Source organism: Papio anubis, chromosome 4 (genome assembly GCF_008728515.1).
Source record: "Papio anubis isolate 15944 chromosome 4, Panubis1.0, whole genome shotgun sequence".
In the NCBI taxonomy this organism is placed as follows: Eukaryota; Metazoa; Chordata; class Mammalia; order Primates; family Cercopithecidae; genus Papio; species Papio anubis.
In genome coordinates this window covers 170,382,220-170,403,077 of record NC_044979.1, presented here as the reverse complement: position 1 = coordinate 170,403,077, position 20,858 = coordinate 170,382,220, and the positions used below count along the sequence as shown (strand labels likewise).

The window sequence follows — 20,858 nt, the reverse complement described above, 5'->3', positions numbered from 1 at the left end:
AGATTCTGTTTTGTCTTTGGTGGGTTTGAAAAGATGCGACGAAGTAAAATCAGTGCAGGTCATTTCCTGTTCATTTAAAGGGCTAATCAAGGCAGGTGGTTCCCAGTGTAAAGCTACTTAAAAAAAAAAAAAAAAAAAAAAAAGTTTAAATAATTGTCCCCTTTAAGGGGAGATTAAGTTTTTTATAGATCCAGGCCTCAGCTGGGTCTTGATCTTATTACAACGAATAATATTCACTTTTTTAAAAAGTATTGTTGGGGTTATTTTTAAGCTTTATACAGTTTCCACACTTAGATTGTGATTTCTAAAACAAAACGAAATTTGCAGTTGGCTTTGTCTACAGATTTGCCTCTTTTTCCACTCACTTTTCTAAAAGCAGTTTTTTGTTTTGTTTTGTTTTTTAGTGGGGGTGGAAATGAGGAGAAGGAACGTGGTGGGTTGCTTGACTCTTTTTTCCCTCCCTCCGTTTACTTAGATTTGGGTTTGGGAGACCATTTTACTTTTAAATCATTCTAACCCTTTGCATAAATGGAATCAGCGGTGACTCTTTAGGGCACCCGCATTGAGAGGGGACCCAACAGGGTTGGGCCATGGGGTCACTATCAGATAAAGAGCAGAGGCAAGACGGGCTGATAACCACCAAAGGCCATTAAAACCTGGCTGCCCCAATGCACTAGGGCTCCAAGAGATTTGTGGCTTCCTTTGGGGTGAAAATCAGGGTCTCTTCTGAACTCCCTCCTCTGCCAGGAAATCCACACTCAAATATATTAAAAGACTAAATGATTAATAAAGAATCTTCAGGAATTGGAGCAATTCAGAGTCTCAAGTCATTACATGAAAGTATTTATTTTCTTCTAAAAAATGAAAAATTTTACATATTGCTTTTATGAGCCGTCAGAATTCTTTCTAGCAGAAACCATAATCATAGAGTTTCCTTTTTAAAATGATTTTTGGCAATTCACTTAAAAACAATTTGTTTTATTGAGTGATAATCTATAGGCTACTAAAAATCAAAATACAGATCTCTTGAAAAACATTCAAGCAGGTCCCCTGAGAACATTTGGGGGAAAGGAAAGGATAGCAGAGAAATCAGACCATTTGATTAATATCTGTCACCACCCCAATCCTCATAAAAAGAGGCTTCTTCCTCCAGGAGACCTGCTCACTGCATAACTAGAAGAATAGACAAAACGTTCAGTGAGACAGCAAACGTGAAGGGATAAAACATTAGGGATAAAAGCAAGCAAAACATCAAAACCTGCCTACATCCTGGGCTCATTTACTGTGTGTCCCTGGCTTCACTCTATCCGCCCACCCAACCACCTCCCAAGCAGCTTCAACAGAAATTATTACTTTAAAATTTGGATCTTAAATAAGCCGCAGGCAATCTCCCTAGGAAGTTAACCAGTAAATAATTATTATATTCCCCATGATAAAGAGAAGCAAATGTGAAACAATGATAAGGCCCGATGATATTGATGAAATGATCATTGAAGGGCTTCTTAGGAGTATCCTGAAGTTCTGTAGGAAAATCCTCTATGTCAATCTTCTGAACTAAAGAGAGATTTTAAATTATGAATTTTCTTTAAAATAGATTACAATAACCCTACTTGCTTATTTTGAACCCCAACCTGTTCTCCCCCTACTCCTTCCCTCCCACGGAACACCTTTATTTATAGAGTATGAGAGATACTTGTTTTTTACTACTAAGAAAACCTTACATTTGCTGTGTGTTTTGCTGTATTTACAGAAGTAGCCTAAAGAGCTGTTTTGATGACTTAGGATGTATTTGGTAATACCATGGTATTATAGCTTGTTTAGGCTCTGGTACACCACAGTCCAAAGACGTAAACATGCCTTCAGCAAGGAAATTCAGAGGCCTTGGATTCTGATGGTAATATTCTTTTCATAAAAAGGAAATAAGTAATATATTTGTCGGCAAGATCACGGTCCCTAGCTATGCCTTAAATGTCATCTCAGCTGAATTCTATGTTCCACTCCACAGCCTTCTTTGAAACACTGCAAGGTTAAGGGATTTGAAGTAAATGAATTGTAACTGTAATTTCAACCTAATTAGAACTGGTTTAAAATGCCAGTTTGAACTGTGAACAGGCTAGCCAAGAACAGTATTGGGAGGTCCATGTGGTACAGAAGAGAGTTGATATTTGGCCCAACTTCCTGATACTTTAAAAACAGAGAAGTAAAACAAAATATGAGATCTCTTTGGCCAGCAAGTCCCTTCTTGCCTGTTTGGTCTGTGTTAAAATGTAAATGTTTGTGTTTCCTTACCTATTGTTTATAGCTTTTCATTCCAGTTGTTCCTTTTTTTCAGTTTGAAGTTAGATATTTTTACATTCTCTCCATTTGCCCATCAGTGAAAAAACCTGTATCAAATTAGCACACATGTTAGTTTTAAATTAAAAAAAAAAAAACTTCTTTAACCTGGCTTGAGTATGCTTGTTAACAATTGGGCAATATACGTTATTAATGAAATTGCCCTGGATTTAATAGTTCCCCTTTACCCACCCCCACCCTCGTACCAAAAAAAAAATCCCTCAGAGATCAATACAAGGCCAAGTCAATGATATGTAGGTGCCCAAATATCATTGATTCTGCTGCATTTAAAAAAAAAAAAAAGAGAGAGAGAGGAGTGGGAGTTAAACTTCTAATTTTTTTTCTTCTTAAATCCCAACATCAACAACCTTTTCTTATTTAGCCTCCATGATAATTTTATCCTATGTTTGTTTCGACTTGGCGAAGGTCTCGTGAATTTGCCAAATTACTAATGAGAATAGTATTGGAAAGATGAGAGAGGCACCAGGCTTGGAGCACTGTGAGGGGAACAGCAGTAGGAGGCAGATAATTGAGAATCCATTCCTGTAGTTATAAAACAAGATTTATTTATTTTCACCTTTTTACAGATCCAGACCCAACAATGAGTTATTCAGTTTGAAACCCACGTCGTCGAGGCAGTCTCTGTATACCTTCTGAATACTGAGTTAAAATAGAGAAGCCTGGGTTACCACAGGGAGAGGAGGATGAGGAAGTAAAAATATGTGTTCAAAAAGGGCATTTCAACACCGTGAGCTAACTTTACAAAGGGAAGTGAGAATCATGAAAAAAAAGGGGAAAATTCGTTGTAAGAGACTTAAAAGAGCAAAATAAAGCAAGCCCATTTTTCGGGAATAGAAAAAAAAAAAAAAAGTAACAATAACCAAATAACTGATCAGGGAGATTTATTTTAGTGATATCTTTTTAAAACAAAAAGGGAATTGTCGTATCACTGCTCTTAATTAAATGGCAACAAACACTTATTATGGGAACTAAATAGCTAATTAGAGGGTGCTCGGGGAATAAATAGCAGAGTTTTAAACTCTCCTCTATGGAAAACATGTCCAACAATTGCAATGAAAGGATTAAAAAGAGAGATAAAAGGCCCAGACCTCGTTTGGCAGTGCAAGTTGGATAAAATAGAGGAAAATGCCTCCCTGTTTCTATGAGACTAGATTACCCTGCTGTAGTCTTGGGGTTGGAAGTATGCTCATCTCTCATAGTGAGTTAGTTCATGTTCTGTGCCACAACGACTGAAGCAGTTCTACTGAGTAAAAACAATAGATAGTCATCTGGAGGCCAAGGGAAAGGGTGATGGCTAGGCAGATCATGAAAATGGGGATCTTGAGAAACATGACTTTGATATCATACAAGTGAGTCCATGGCAGCCTTTTTTACATATAGAAAAAGAGTCCTAAAAATATATGCTACAAAAAAATTATATAGCAATTATTAAGGTAAAAATTGGGAAGTAGGAGGCAGAGGAAGGAGTGATAACAGTAGGTTGAAGAATGCTTTACTGTTACCAATTCAAAAACAGCAACCAAAAATGATGATGTAATTGGAATGAGTAATATAAATGTCACTACTGACTTTACCTTAAAGAATGTCAGAAATGATCAGAATAAATACAGCTTGGGGCATTTCAATTTGAAGTTGTATGACTGCTTTGAAAAATAGAAACAAAGGAAATGTAGCCAATAATAAATGTCTAGACCAAGAAAATAGTTTCTAGAAGGCCTAAATGATAACCAAGAAATTGATACTATTGTTCGAAGTATCTTTAGGTCATGCTCTTTAGAGTATTTTACTTTGAAATTCATTTTCTTAACTACCTGAGTATAAAAAATATTTATCTACCAGTTTTCTCCAATATCCCTGATAAGACTTCATGCTTATTCAGTTACATTAAATAAATTCCTGGTCAAGATCAGCTGGGCTAGCAGAAAACCTCAGGCATCTGTGAGGATATGAGTTTACACACCTTGGGACTCACAGATATAAAAATACAACTCAATTCTACCCCTGATTTGAGGGGAGTGCACAGAAGTGAATGTCCCGTCTGTCTGAGGTCTGTTGATTTTATAATTAGTAAACGAAGGGTACATTTCTGATTTTTTTTCCTGTGTGCTGGAATTCATTGCTAGTAAAACTCAAGATAATAGGAGCAAGTAGGAGGTATCAAAGATGAACTATAGAGGGACAGTTTAAGTACTTAAGAATCGTCAGCAAGATGAAATCTACTTTTAGCAGAAATAAGTTTTTTTGTTTTTTTTTTTTTTGTTCTGTTTTATTTTCTAAAAGTAAAGTATGGGCCTTGTTCAACCTGTTAGTGGAGGTCTGAGCAAGTAAAAGATGGGTTAGATTATAAACTTACGAACACAGGATGTTCTGTTTCTCAAATGGGAGGAATTAAGAAGAGATGATTGTATTCAGGAGACGGCATAGCTTCTCAAAATCCTTGACATCTTGCATGGTTCGTCTTGTTCCAACTGTGCTATATGACCTAATCTGGCTTTATTAGGTAAATTTAGTATATGTGTCATTATTTGAAAATTTACATATAGTTATGTATAATGTATTAGGTTGGTGCAAATGTAATTGCAATTTTTGGAATTAAAAATTGCCAACATCGCAATTACTTTTGCACCAACCTAAAATATAATAAAAAAGTGTCTTCCCATTATAACTTTTCTGTTGTTCTGCTTAAGTTATCATTGCTATTCCTCTGCAACCTAAAAAAAATCATTGAATATACAATTAATTTTAGAATAATCACTACACAAATGCCCTAAAAGTGTATGTATAACATTCCTGATGTCTGCATTTGTCCCTTGACTGGTGTTTAGGTGGTGGCCCTAGGGGATGTTCCAGATGGCACTCTGGTCACTGTGATGGCCGGCAATGATGAAAACTACTCGGCTGAGCTTAGAAATGCTACCGCAGCCATGAAGAACCAAGTTGCAAGATTTAATGACCTCAGGTTTGTCGGTCGAAGTGGAAGAGGTACGTTATCTGTCAAAACTATGCTTGAAACACGTTTCATGGCAACAAACCCCTATTTCAAAATTCTAGTGATTTCTGTAATGGAATCCCTAGAAACTCAGTCTGTCTTAATGTTCTTATTGCTATGTCCAGCTCTTAAAAAATATTTATTCGAAGTTTAATATTTTTAGCAGAATCTCTATATTATTGATTTATGTTACTGAGTTGATTTAAGGCTGATTTGGAACATGCAACGTAGGAATTGTGAATTTCAAAGAAACTCTTGAGATTTTTATTAAAATGCAAAAAATATAAAATTTACCTTAATGGAAACTAGGATTATACAATTACAATGAGGGTTCTCTCTTGGATAACAATACAAAAGCTGTTTAATGGAAACTGTTGACTTATGATCTGTGGGCTATCTGTGAAAAGTGACAGAGTTTCGAATGACCATTTCTAATAATTTTAGGGATTTCTAGTGTATGATGTTGAAACATGGTTTCAAGCAAGCTTACCTTTTTAGAAAAAGACATGAAGAAATAATGTTAGTACCATTGATGGCAGTGTGATCTTCCTGTTGTATTTCTTTTGAATGCCTTATTTAGGAGGAGAGGTTGGGCCTGGTTAAAATTTTACATACTAATAATATTAGAGACTGGATTATCCAAGAAATTGTTGCATTAGTTCAGCTCCATGTGTGGTTTTATTTTTCCTTGCCTTTAACCCGTTATCAAAGCATTAGAGCAGAAATAGGAATCTCGGCTTATTGTAATTTTCTCTGGTTTCCAATTATTTTCAAGTATTATGTTTTCTTTACATTGTAAGAACCAAATCATATTTTACAAACAGCAACAAGTACTAAAAGTTTAATTGAAGGAGGTAAGATAGTTTTTTAAACTCATTTTTTGTAATATAGTACCGATTAAGCTTACAAGGTTATTGCAAGTATAATAAAAAGACTTACGGTAAATACCTAAATAACAGTAATAGTTCTTGTATTGAAAAAAATGGAAGCACCAATCAAACAACATTTAAAATAACAGAAATTATTACTCTTTAAAAAGGCGTTTAAAAACAAGAAAATCTCAGTTCTTAGAGAATTTGATTAGTCAGAAAGGAGAAAGGGGTAAATGTGTGTTGATTATTTTGGTGATTATTTTTGCTATCCTAGCTATCTGGAGCACTTTCATAATAGACTCATAGCTGGAGAAAATAAAAAATTTATATAATGTGATTGAAAATTTATATTCATAGTACTATATTAATAATAGGGCAATGCAAAGAAAATTATATCCACTTTTTGAAAGCATGAGTGATGCTATAAGATATAAAAGCATAAGTCATTAAATGGGTTCACTTGTCGTATTAAAAGTCCCCACCTTTCAGTAAATGGAATTTGCGTTATGATTCAGAGATGTGTGTCTAGAAAACATCTTAAAGGCTTTGGATGAGTAACTGGCAGAGCGGGTGAGAAGCCAATAAAAAACAAAGGCCCCACAGCCTGGTCCATGCCCATCAGCCTAGCTAACTCTCTTAATTCAGTTCTTGTGGATTTCTGCTGTTAGGAATCAATAGCTAAGTATCATTGAATTGCTTTTCTAGAGAAAGTATTATCATCATACTATGCGTCTGTGTGGGTCTACATGTAAGGTTTTGATCATAAAAGTTTTAAAAACGTGCCAGTGACATTTTCCCACAAGAAGTTCAGTAGTGGCTTTCCGGCAATGCACAGTAAATCAGTGATAATAAAAAAATGAGATTTTGAAAGCAGCGTGCTTTCTTTTCTGGCGTTGATGGCTGATCTTGCATCCCTCATTGGCCATTTCTGTTTTGAGTGGGTGACTAATAGGTGCTTGTGTTTACTTGGGTAACAGTGCACTGTTTCCCCAAGGTGTGGAGTGTTTGCATTTGGCTGCAGGATTTGTGCCAGTATGCCCTTGAGTTTGCATAAACCCCAAAAAGTAAAATAGCTGCAACCAAGGCTGGGCTGTCTTCCCATACTCTGGAATGAGAAAATTAATTGAAATGCCATAAACGGACAATATTTTGAACAGACTCTCCTTCCCACCAGTGATAATAAGCAATAAAAAATATAGGAACCCTAATGGAACATTTGACCTAATTATAATTACTATGGATATGAATATTGTTGGTCTTGAGAGAGAGAGATATATATATATGTATTTTTCTTTTTTTTGGTCAGCACTACAAAACTAAACGAGCTGTCTGAAGGCCTGATTTGACTCTGTCTCATAATTTCTTTCCATAGTCATAAAATATAATTTGATTTTTCTCTTTCAAGTCTAAGTGTCAACACCACAGCGTGCCAGATTTTTTTCTTTCTTTTTTCTTCTTCTCCTTTTTTTTTTTTTTTTTTTTTTTTTTTGCAATTTGCTTCCCATTAGGAAGACAGCAGATGATTCTGACTAATTTTAACAATTAGTCTTAATCTTCCTCACTGAATCTTATCCTTTAAAAGTTTCATTATGTTTTATTAAGTGATCTTAAGACAACTGTTTCATTTTCTGTTTTTGAAAATGTGCTTGAAAATATACCCTTGGCATGGACACACCACGCCATGGCTCAGAAGGCCCTGGCTCTTGGCTCATCCACACTTTCAGTGCCAATTTTGAATTCTGTCAAAAGCCACCAGTCTGATGGATTCTCCAAGGGGCCTAGTACGTGGTGCAAAATGAAAGGTAGAAAAAGAAGTTCTTTTTCTGTGACCAGCTGCCAGTCCATGGGGATTGTAAACCTCGTAGAAACTGCCAGAGGTTGAACATGGAAGGGTTTTTCTCTGTTCTACAAAACGGATCTATCTGGGCGCTGGCTGCCGTCCAGGATCACAGCTCCTGACCTCGGGTTCAGTCCGTAACTGGGAAAACCTGCCTGTCCGGCTTTGACGGCCTTGCTGGCTACACTGGCCCCGTAGAAGCCTGTACCTTCTCTCTTTTCTTCCATTCCCTCCTTTTTCTCCCTGGCAGTTTAAATCTTGGTTCAGAGTGTATCTCACCCTTGGAATGTTTCTCTCTTTGATTCAGTATCTCCATGTAAATCGACCGCTCCTTTACAAAGGAGGAAGAGATAGGAACTCCCAGTAGATGAGGGTTAGGGAGCTCTGGGGACCGGGCTGAACTCCAGAGGTCATGTGAGCACGGAGGTTGTTGTTCAGAACAATTTACATTTTAGCCAAATGGACTGGGACTCCATGACACCCCCCAAAAATTGAAGTTCAGGGGCTAAAGGAATTCTCTTGGGTGAAACGAATTCGCTGAGCAGCTTACATCAGTTTACGTCTGCAGTTGAGGCAAGTGCTACATCAGCTGCCACCTTTAGAATGCCAAGAAGGTGTATCATGGCTTCAGCTGAGAGAAATTTAAGAAATTTTAGTAATTGGTGTCCGGGCACGGTGGCTCACACCTGTAATCCCAGGACTCTGGGAGGCGGAGGTGGGTGGATCACCTGAGGTCAGGAGTTCAAGACCAGCCTGGCCAACATGGCAACACCCCCATCTCTACAAAAAATACAAAAATTAGCTGGGTGTGGTGGCGGGTGCCTGTAATCCCAGCTACTCAGGAGGCTGAGGCAGAAGAATCACTTGAACCCAGGAGGTGGAGGTTGTAGTGAGCCGAGGTCGCGCCACTGCTCTCCAGGCTGGGCGACAAGAGCAAAACTCCATCTCAAAAAAGAAAAATAAAAAGAAATTTTAGCAATGAAACCTGTGACTGCTTCATCCCTGTTGGAGTATTTAATCAGTCAGAGAATAACTGATCAATCAGGAAATACAGCTTTAGTAATTTCATTTCAGAACCAAACAAGAAATCTGCCCGACTGCATTTTCAGCGGCGTCGTTTATGCAGGAGGAAAGAGAGTCTGCTGCACATTGCTTTCTAATTTTTTCTTAGAGTATGATTTTTAATCTTTTGGAAACATCATAGATACTTTTGAAAATCCTTTGGAAGGCTTTTTCCAAGGACAAAAAAAAAAAAGGATGTGTTCACGTACACACATAATTTCTTATATTATTTCAGTTTCTAGGCTGCCAGAACTCGTATATGGACCTTCTGGGGCTCCGCGGACCCCAGGCCAAAAATTTGTGAATTGCGAACTTTGCATTGATCGTGGAGGGCCAGCTTAGCCCTATGCCACACATAGTAGACACCCGAAAATGGATAAATACACATACAGATGAGCTAGACATTTTCTTGAACCTGTGCTGTTTTCGTAACACCTGTGTTTTTGTTATCGCTGGGGTCTGGTCCGTATAATTAAGAAAGTAGATCCCCTAAAAACCACTAGCCAGGCCTTTGGATGACCATCAGGTACGCATACATGCCATCACGGGTAAAGGGGAGGGGCCTATTCTGTCATTGAAAGGACAGTCGCTTCGCTCCACACCCAGCCCTGTGAGGCCAAGTGTTCTGTGGCCTGTCAGGTTGGCGCTGAGTTTCTTGGCGGAATTTGTGTTTACATTGACCTCCCTGGAAGCTTTAATCTTGCCCACTTACAAAATAATATCCTTTCCCAACACATTGAAATTCCTTCAGTATGTTCTTTCTGTGAATATCTTCCCAGACATAATATTTATCCTGTCACAATCTGGGTTATTGCATATTTGTGTAACGTTAGTTGCTTAAGGCATTTTCATTCTTAAATTATTTTACATTATTTGGGGTAAAGTGTGGGAGGTTGCCTTTCAGGTGAGTGGAAGACTGTGGTCAAGAGGAAGAGAAGGTACATTAGGGAAGGATAAACGGTACCAATATTCTAAACAAAGAGACATGGCTTGGCTTTGTGTAGCGGTTGTTAACCAAGAGATGATCTGAATGACTCTCAGTATTATTGAAGGATCCAAGTCCTTCTCTATTCTATTACAGATTCATATAATAGAAGAAGGAAAAATTCATCTGACCACCCCAGATTCATTTCACGGATAATGTTCATGGTATAAACTGGCAGTCAGATCTCCTGGAAAGAATATAAGGAAAAGACATGTGTTATATTAAAATCAACTTTACCATTTTCCCACTTTTTTCTGTTACATACTGATCTACACTTTAAAATAATATGTATACTGAAATCTGTATTCAGATCTCACTGCGAGCAAATATAGATGAATAAAGACCCAGTCTCTGATATACCAAGCCTCAACCAGCCCTAACAAATACTGCTTTTCGATGGGCAGGTCAAAAGCTTGCATCCATGGTCTGATGTAGAATTCATCTCTAGAGACCAGGTTTCTCATTCTGTTTCCCATTTGCCAATAAAAGGGTAGCAACACTTTCCTAAAGCAAGTTGCTCCCTGCCCTGCTTAAAGCCTGGGGTGGCCCAGTCATGGCAAGGACTAGCAGGAAAAGCTTTCTTGAAAACTGCTTGTGCTTGCAACAAGCAGTTTCACAGTTGATCCCTTCATAGTTTTCTTGCTGATTTTATGAAGTGTCAGGCATTGCTAATGGTGTCACACACCTTTTTAAAATTGAGGTTATTTGTATGAACAATATTTTATAGTTTGATGGGCAGAAGCTGTACTTCTCTCCACCCACCCTCAACCCCTTCCTTGCCAGCCAGCTTGTGTTTGGTGGAGACATTTCTTTTTGGTCAGGACAGAAGACTATCAATCAGAAAGTGCCTGCAAGAGAAATAATGGTTGAGTGATTTTTAGAGCTTCCTGTTTCAGCAACAAGCATTATAGACATAAACAGTGATCCAGCCAACGGCTGTAACCCTGCTCTGGTTCTAATAAATCAGTTTTGTATTTTCTTTTTTGTGCTGGTTGGCAAGGGGCAAGAGAGGGTGGAGAAGGCTGGCTAAAGAAGAACATATTCTGTGTTTCTGGGGTTTTTTTTTATTTTTAAGGAAAAATTACTTGTTGACAAGGAGAGATGGTGTACTGTCTTTTTTTTTTTTTTTTTTTTTTTTTTTGGAGACAGAGTTTCACTCTTGTTGCCCAGGCTGGAGTGCAGTGGCATGATGTCAGCTCACTGCAACCTCCACCTCCCAGGTTCAAGCGATTCTCCTACCTCGGCCTCCCGGGTAGCTGGGATTACAGGTGCCCGCCACCATGCCTGGCTAATTTTGTATTTTTAGTAGAGATGGGGTTTCACCATGTTGGCCGGGCTGGTCTTGAACTCCTGACCTCAGGTGGTCCAACCGCCTTGGCCCCCCAAAGTGCTGGGATTACAGGCGTGAGCCACCGTACCCAGCTGGTGTACTGTCTTATGGCTGTTTTCTTTCTGTAGATGATTATGAAACAAGTTCAGATCAGTAAGGAGATATGATGTTATTCCTACTGATTTGTGAATAACCATATACTGTCAATATGGAGAGAGTGTGTGGTTTTGAAGCCTTCGTTGATTCTTAGCCAGTGGAGTGTGTGTGTGTGTGTCTGTGTGTGTGTGTGTGTGTGTGTGGGCAAGGGAGGGAGAGAGAGAGAGAATGTCCATACTTTCATTGAGAGACTTCTGGGCCAAATTATCTTTGAGGACTAAATTCATGCTAGTAACATCTTCTCATCTAAAGCCCAGATAAAGCAATTAATGGAAATTAATAAGTGAACAGTGTGGATTTAATGAGCTGCCTGTGAATACTTTCACATGTGCTCGTTTTGTCGGCTCCCTGGCGGGGCATGAGGACAGATTGCAGCGCTTCAACATTTGTATTTATAAACATGCATTCCTGGACTTCAGGCAGCATGTATACTCCATCATTGGTCCTGCTGTGAGTCCCACATTCAACAGAGATGTATTTTGATCTGCGTTGAAGACAGAGCAATTGATGACATTCAGTTTGCCCTGCACTGATTTGGGATTCCAGCACATTGCCCAGCCCCTGTTAGCCTATACTGGGCAGCATATCCCATTCTGGAACTCCATGTGACGTCACCAAACTTTCTCCAACCAAGGTGTCAGGCAATTGAGGGCCATAGAGGAATCCCAGCAACTTCCTTTGAGAGGCTCACAGCCATTCTGCTGCCAGACTGAAAATGCGTTTCCTCTGATTTCCTTAGTGAGGAAGCATTCATTTAGGAGCCATTTAAACTGTGTTTTTCTCAAAGAAGATGTAAGTACATTTCCTGTTTATTTTTCAACTTAGATTAATTTGGGCTTTTACCTTGAGATTTAAGACCATCATTAAGAATGTATGGGCAGGGCCAACTGCAGAACTACCCCACCTCCCCCATCACCTAACCCAAGAACGTGCCTGTCCAGTTAATAGGAGGGCTGGCCAGCACTCTGGGGTGGTGTGTGGCCCTAATTGAGTCACCTTATGCAAACCAAGGTAACTCACAGGAATATGGGCAGTTTGAGCATAATTTCATCTTGTGCTTATCAGATCTCTGGAGGTAGAAACACTCCAGTTTGCTCAAGGCATTGGGTTGGGGTCTTTACAGATTTTTTTCCTTCATTCTGTGTGAAACTATTGTATAGAGGATAGTCAGTATCAATCATCCATCTTTGTATCTATCTATAATTATAGAGGAGCTAGTCTAAACTCACATCATAATGAGGCTTTGTCTGCCTCTCTAAATGGTGTGTCTCTAGTACCTACGACAAATGTCCTGCCTTCGTTATTCTATCTGAAACCACTGGGAAGTTTATTATCAGTATCTTGTCTCCCTGCCTGCCAATTTTGATCATAATCTTGTTCAATGGTTCCCAACTGGGGTGACTTGGACTCCCAGAAGACATTCGGCGATATCTGCAGACATTTTTGGTGATCATGTACTGGGTTAGGGAGTGCTGCTGGCATCTAGTAAGTAGAGGCCAGGGATCTACTAAACGTCCTACCACGCACCTGACAGCCTCCCCAACAAAGACCCAAATGCCAGTCGTGCTGAGATGGAGAAACTCATCTAGCTCTAGTCGTGTGTGATCTAGCCCTGATCACGCATAGTTTAGAAAATGTTTCCCTTGCCCCTTTTATTCTGACATTCTGCCTCCCTACAAACTTATCAAAATGTATGAAAAACTTATTTTAAAATTTATGAAAAACTTATTTTGAAGACATTGCACAGAATAAAAAATAGAGAACATCACTGAATATTAAGTTATTTTAAAAGGAAAACAAGCAGTGTTCTCTATGCCTAGAATTGCACCATCCCCGTGGCTCCACTGACCCTGCCTACTATCCTGGGTCAGGGATGCACGGTGGCTGGAGGAGTGGCTGCAGGCGGGGTGGTGCACACAGCAGGGCAGCTTCTCTGAGAAGGCTCCCCACTGTAGCCCTCCCCTCATGAATGTCACACACGTGAGGTCCACAAGGACCGCAGAAACTAGAAAGCCCTCTGCCAGAGGCTCGCTGCTTTTCCCTGAACACTTCAGTGAAGAGGCCATGGAGCCACTGATCTAGAAATGGGAATTGATGTCAGTGGACAGTGTCTACTCAAATTAAAAAAGTGATAAAGAGCCAGGCACAGTGGCTTACGCCTGTAATCCCAGCACTTTAAGAGGCCAAGGCAGGAGGATCATTTGAGGTCAGGAGTTTGAGACCAGCTTGGCCAACATGGTGAAACCCCATCTCTACTAAAAATACAAAAATTAGCTGGAAGTGGTGGCACACACCTGTAATCCCAGCTGCTCTGAAGGCTGAGGCAGGAAAATGGCTTGAACCGGGGAGGCACTGAACCGAGATTGTGCCACTGCACTCCAGCCAGGGCGACGCAGCAAGACTCTGTCTAAAAAAAAAAAAAAAAAAAAAGGTGATAAAAGCAAGGTCTTGGTGTGTGTCACTGACAGACAGCTCCCAGACACCAAAATGGCTCAGTCTGCGTACTCTAAATAAAAATGAAGGCATTGCATGGCAGGAGGGGAGACAGGACCAAGGTTTGTGGGTTTGCTGCCCACAGGATGGGTTTGCAGATGCCACCCGCAGACAGATGGCTGGGTTCCTCTGGAGCTTTATCCCACCTGCCCCAGCATGTCAGTTTTGCCATCACCTGTTTTTATACTGAGATTCAGGGCACGATGATTTGAAAACAAAAGTCCGCAGGGAGACTCCCCTAGGTGTTCCCAGTGCCTCAAGGTAGAACCTGCTGCAGGCTGAGTTTCTGGAATAGGTCAGGCTGTGTCTGCTTTGTTTGTTTGTCCGTTTCCTTGCTTTTGTGCTCCATGGAAACCCTCACGCCTAACTTTCCTTCTCCGTGTAGACATCTGCTTCCTTTAAGCTCCCCACAGTAGAGCAACGCTCTGAGATTCAACATAGAGATCACTTGTGTGTCGTATCATCTGTGACTAGTAAGCATTAACTATCCAAATGGGAGTTCGTGGATGGTGTCTGAGCCGGGGACTGCACAAAGCTCACAAGTTGCTGTGGGTGTGCTCTAGAGAGAAGGTCACTGGGGAAAAAGCCTGAAAACAGCTGTGGCGTGCGAGGGTGTGTGTAGGAACGGAGACCCACGCACTGTGGAAAGGAAATGAAGATGTGCTCGGGAGCCCCGAGGAAGTGGGCTCCCAGGAATTTTCCAACATCACGAGATCCAGCCCTTAACTAGAAAGCTCCAGGTGGTATCATCAGTGACTAGATGAGGCCTGACACATGGTCTGTGAATGAATGACTGTTCAGGACTGTTTGTTTTTTTGTTTATGTTTTTTTTGAGATGGAGTCTTGCCCTGTCACCAGGCTGGAATGCAGTGGTGTGATCTCAGCTCACTGCAGCCTCCGCCTCCTGGGTTCAAGCAATCCTCGTGCCTCAGCCTCCTGTGTAGCTGGGATTACAGGCGTGCGCCACCATGTCTGGCTAATTTTCGTATTTTTTGTAGAGACGGGGTTTCACCATGTTGGCTAGATGGTCTCGATCTCTTGACCTCGTGATCCGCCTGACTTGGCCTCCCAAAGTGCTAGGATTACAGGCGTGAGCCACTGCGCCGGGCCCAGGACTGTTTTGATGTTAGGCAGTGCAGCCTAGTGGTCAGCACGTGGACTTTACTGGCTTCCCCACTGTGTTTCAACTTGGGTGTTGTTGGCCAGTTATTCTTTGCTGTGAGGGGCTTTGCTGTGCATGGTTGAACATTTAACAGCATCCCCGGCCTCTACTCTGGCCACTTGCACCCACCCTCCTGGTTGTGACAACCAGAAATCTCTGCAGCCATTGCCTCTTGTCCCCTGGGGGCAGATCCCCCCTGGTTGGAAACCTCTGGCTTGGAGCTATCTGTCCTTGAACAAGTTACTTGACCTGTTTAAGCCTGATTTTGACCTTGTCCATGGGAAGACAGAGGGACAATGAGGACTGATTACCTGGGACAAGACATAGGTTAGCAGTTGTTACTTTTTGCAGTGACACCAACACCGTGGGGTGGACAATGGGGACTCTGTGAGTGCATAGCAAACAACAGCAAACAGCAACAACAACCAGAGGTCTGCTTTTTTTGTTCATCTAAATGGATGAGCTTCCAAGGAGAAAATACAATCCTTATCCTTATTTCAGGGCGCCATACAGTTCTGTGGTCATGAAAGGGTTATATGCGGCAGGCCCTGAGATTCCAGTTAGCAATGGGAGAGATGAAATTAAATATGTACTGTAATTTGAAGCACTGCTTTTCATGGGAAAAGAAGTTCTTCCAACTCAGCCTTTCCAACTCTTTTGTCCAAACATTAATGGCATGCAAATATTTATGATTCATATGTGCCCCTTTTAATTCCCAATCGTATTTTAGCAGTAAACACTGCATTCTAATAATGAAGCAGAATAATCCCTTTGTCCTGTCGCCGGGTTACACAGGCTGGCACCCGGCAGCATCGCATTCTTCCTGAGCGATCACTGCTGCCTCCACCCAAGTTGAAGGGGTTTTGTAGCAGTGCCACGGCGGCTTGCCTTGGACTGCACTTGAGGACTTCCTGGATGTTCCGCTGGAAGCCATTCTTAAGGATGTGTCTCAGCATTTTCATAAATTGCAAGTGAACATCCACGCATATTTTTCTCTTTTGGCCACATACAAACTCAGCACCGCTTCAGCTGGCTGTTGATTGGAAGGGTTCTTACTACACTATTATCTTGCATTCTAGCCAAGTCCCTGAACTCTAGATTACACCGAACCCATTGTGTCCTATTTAATATTCCTTTGATTCGTAATGATGACATAGAAAACATGCACATCTATTAGCGGTGATTCTGTGAGTCCTAGAAAAGTAGCATAATGTAATATGAGAAGCAGGCACACCTGTAGGACTCAGATGTGCCGGCCTCAGTCTCCCCATCTGTTCAATAGGTTTAACAATGCCTTTCATCTATGTTATGATGATAAAAGCGAGATGGTGTGTATGTAACAATACTTAGGAAGAAGAGCTATGGCCCCCCTTGATGATGTTCTTTCTTCTACAGCGGGAATCCCTGAGGCAGGAGGGGAGAGAGCAAGCCAGAGGCAACATGGGTCTTGCTGAATCAGAAAAGTGGGGAATGATGCTGTTTTTCAGGGCCCACTCCTCGATGGCAAGGAATTTGTATTCCTTGGTCCTACTAAGGGCCTACTGAAATGAGAGTGCATGAGATAACAGCAGGCATTCCATAAATATTCACAAGTAAAATGCCTGTGTAATAATAATAAAATTACAAACCTTTATTGGGCATTGACCCTGGGATGGAAATATAGTACCTGTTCCTGTTTTATTAGAACTCTTCCTCTGCCCCACCCCTAAGGTCATTTGCTGAGGGCATTTCTGTCATTCATTCATTTATCAGATATACATTGTGCACCTACTGTGTGCCAGACCCTGGGCTAGCATGAGAAATACGAAGGTCAACCAAAGAGAACCCACAGCCTCGAGGGCCAGTAAGAGACATGGCAATTAAGCAGGCTATCCCTCTTCTGAGTAGATAACACATGATAGATGGGTGTGGCGGGAGCCAAGGCTCAGTGGTGCAGAACCTGGTGAAGGTTCAGAGGGTCTCCCTGGACCACTTGTCATTCACTTGAGACCTGCAAGTGACAAGGAGACTATACCGGTAGAGGCATGAAGAATCATGTCCCAGCAGAGAAAGCAGAGTGACGAAGGAGCACCTGGCCTGTTGGGAGCTGAGAGATGCTCCAGGGGCGGGGGTTGGGGGGTGACAGCGGGGAGCCTTGCCGAGGGATAGGGCGGGGATTGCCTTAACATCCACGTTGGGAATTTGGTCTGATCCTAATGAAATGGAGAACCACTTACAACTAACTCCAGATACAAATTGTGGAAAGATACTTGGCTTGCAGTTTAAAGAATGGAAAGGACATTTGGAGAGTGCGTGGAAAGCTTAGAGACCCATCCAGAGACTGAAAGCTCTTCTTTCTGCCTTCAGGCAGCCCCAGGCATGTGTATATCCAGCTTGCAAGGACCCCATTTGGTAGATGGCACTGTACCTAGAAGTCAGCTCCCACCTCAAGCTTGCCTCAACCTTCCCTCTCTTCCCTCTCCACCTCCACACTCACCTGCTTTTCTTCCTACCTGCAGCAGCAGGTACTGCAAGGCTGGTGAGCAGGAGCTGACGCCCCCCAAGGCTTCCTTCCCTGAAGAATGTCCATGCCTCAGGCCTCCCTGCTGCAGCTCCATGTGGCCTTGGGCTGTGTGTTTGAGGCACCCGGCTAGGGGCACTATCGGAGTCAGGAGGAGGCCAGGCCTAGGAGGTCACTTTGGTCACTCGCCCTGTGTGACCCCAGCCCAAAGACACAGCCTGATGGATGAGTGGAGTCTGGTGAATCCGGTGGCTCTCCTTGGGGGAAGCACAGGGCAGCAGGTGTGGCCTTGGTCTCCAGGGGGCTGAGAATTCAGGGTCTTGGCGTGTTTTGGTTAAAACTTGGTTCCCCAGCTGAGATCCTAGGGAACTGTGATACCAAAAGGAAAAGGAAGATTAGAAAGGGAAAACGAAATCCCGGGAAAGGAAATGCAAAATCGCACGAGAACATCATGGTGTTTTGTGGGATAGGTGATATTCCACCAGATAAGGAGGTCCGCCCCTCCGCTCCTTTTGCAAACCTGAGCTCTTCCCCTGCCTGCGGTTGAGCCCAGCACACCTGTGCCTTGGAAAAAGCAAGCTATGCCTTCCAAGTAAAATTCGATGTTGTAAAGGACTGGCTGTCAAACTGAAAGTTTACAGAGTGATTCATTGATCTTTAGAGACAGGGTCTTACTCTGTCACCCAGGCTAGAGTGCAGTGGCGTGATCTCGGCTCACTGCAATCTCCACCTCCCGGGTTCAAGTGATTCTCGTGCCATAGTCTCCCAGGTAGCTGGGACTACAAATGTGTGCCACCATGCCAAGCTAATTTATTTTATTCTATTTTTTATTTTTATTTTATTTTATTTTTTATATTTTTGGTAAAGATGGGGTTTCACCATGCTGCCCAGACTGGTCTTGAACTCCTGAGCTCTAGTGATCCTCCCATCTCGGCCTCCCAAAGGGCTGGGATTACAGGCTTGTGCCACCATGCCTGACCTCATTTATCGAACTTTTCTTTATTGCCTCAGAATAGAAGATACAAAGATGAATAAAATGCTGTCCCTGTCCTCAGACAACTCATTTTCATGGAACATCTCCAGAGAAAATGCTTTGCATGTCTTCAGTTTTCTCCAAGTAAAACAGCTATTTTTCAAACAACCCATAATTCCAAACAACTGCTATTTCCATGGAAAACTGAGTTCTATATTCTAAGGACCTGATTTTCAATCTGACTTTTCAGGGTAGTCCTGGTGCCAGTAGCTTAGGCCTCAAGTCTGCATTTTGCATGTGTGATGTGAGTGCAATTGGATCAAGCGATCTGGAAATACAGGCACTTCGCACAGAAGTATATACAGTACGCCGACATCTTAATTCAATTCAGTATGGAGAATCAGGAAATTATGTGCAAGTTGAAGGATTTGTATCCCGTCCAGAAATCTCCAAATAAATTAATTATACAGCTCCCCTGTCAAAAATAGTGGCAAATGTTTGGGTAAGGAAATGGAAGAGGAGCATAAGCATGAATTTTGGCTGTTAGGTTGTTCCAGTGGAAAAGTGAGAAATCCACATTAAAAATACTTCATAAAAAACACTCCAAATGCAGACTACTCCTGGAACCTGCGGGTGTGTTCATTTTTATACTTAGTTATCCGCAATTAAAATTAGACCCAAAACCATCTATTGTAAAAGGAGAAATCTCCCTGCAGCCTTTCAGGATCTTGTGGGATTTCCTGAATTTGCAAAGAGCAGAACTTGAGCCTTCCCTGACTCTCTTGGTTTTTAAAAGCTGCGGTGTTTTCCTTTAATTTTTCCTTTCTCACTCTTTGGGCGGTTCAAGACTTTGGGCACAACTGGCTTTCCTGCAGACATACACAAGAGTGAAAAATGTTGAGATTGTGTTTCCTAAGGACTCTGAGCCCCCAGGGCAGACGGCTCCTTTGTGTCTGCAGCCTTCCTTTGCGTGACAAAGGGCAAGTTTCACATCCCCTGAAACTGTCCCCAAAAGAAGAAGATGACTCATGCATACAGACCTACACTAAGGAGAGTGACAGGAACAGAGTCTTCCTGCAGAGCCGACGCAGGTAGACTGGGGATACCTACAAACTGGACCTGAGGAGGCCGAGTCACAACAGGAGTCAGGGCTCACCCATCAGACACGGGGTGTTATAGGCGGATTGTGCAACGATGGGACCTGGCTGCACTTTTAAATACGTTCTTCACACCTGGGCAAGAAGTGACCCGGAGCTGCATGACTTTTTGCTTTGTAATCTCCTTACCACCCTCAGCTCTTTGGGGAGCAGTGTGCACATTTGAAGCAATCTTGAGGTTTAGCCACTTCCCAGATGTGGTGAGGAAGTGGAGAGTGCGCTGGGCCATGCGGAACTTCAGGTTCCAGCCGTGGCTTAATTTGACCACAATTGGCTGTCGGAGTTCACCAGCCCCAGGGCCGCCAACATCAAGACTAATCAAGCCTCCACCCCGTGCCTCCCTGGCCTTGGGGAGTGTGTCGTGGCAGCGCGTGTCCAGAAAGACTCACCCCTTGACCTTCTTCCCAACTAAATAAAGCAGTTAGTATTTTGCCCTGGCATTTGGATGGACACACTGGCGTCGAGAGAGACAACACATGTTGCAGTGAGGAGCACTGGCCTGGCTTGTTTACATAGTGTATCAGCTACTCACAGTTGCGCCTTACAAAGGTCGCCAGCTGGCGGGGCAGGAGTGAACTTGAACTTCAAGTTCAAGTTGCACTTAGGTCTGGTAGCAGCTCCATCACCTGCTGAACACACACACACACACACACACACACACACACACACACACACACACACACACACACACCCCCTCCTCATGTCAGACATCAATGCCTCCTTCAGCCCCAGCTCCTTCTTATGGGATCTGCCACAGTCTGGTCTTCACAGAATCACCTTTATCATGTCTTTAATGATCATTCCACTGACATTTACTGAGACCTTTCTCTGCGCTCTGCTTTTACATTCAGCTTTCCATTTAACCTGCACAACAATGCTACGAGATGGAATGACTATTATTAACCCCCTTTTACAGATGACAAAGCTGAGGCCCCAGAGAGGTCAAGTAATTTGCCTGAGGTCACACAGCTAGCAAGTGGCAGAGCG

At 42.1% G+C, this 20,858-nt stretch overlaps 1 protein-coding gene and 1 long non-coding RNA gene across 4 annotated transcripts in view; one reads left to right on the top strand and one right to left on the bottom strand.

The window, feature by feature from the left end:
• Positions 1-20,858, top strand: part of RUNX1 (RUNX family transcription factor 1) — a 262,592-nt gene that overhangs the window by 164,052 nt on the left and 77,682 nt on the right. For all 3 annotated transcript variants that reach the window (XM_017956466.3, XM_009202288.4, XM_003895520.5), the window contains one exon: positions 5,181-5,337. In XM_017956466.3, coding sequence (XP_017811955.1) covers positions 5,181-5,337 — 157 coding nt within the window. The remainder of the gene's footprint in view (positions 1-5,180; positions 5,338-20,858) is intronic.
• LOC116274607 lies at positions 823-2,386 on the bottom strand. Its single transcript, XR_004183381.1, has 2 exons — positions 2,290-2,386; positions 823-1,554 (listed from the first exon to the last, which is right to left on the bottom strand). It is a non-coding gene; the product is annotated as an uncharacterized LOC116274607 (long non-coding RNA).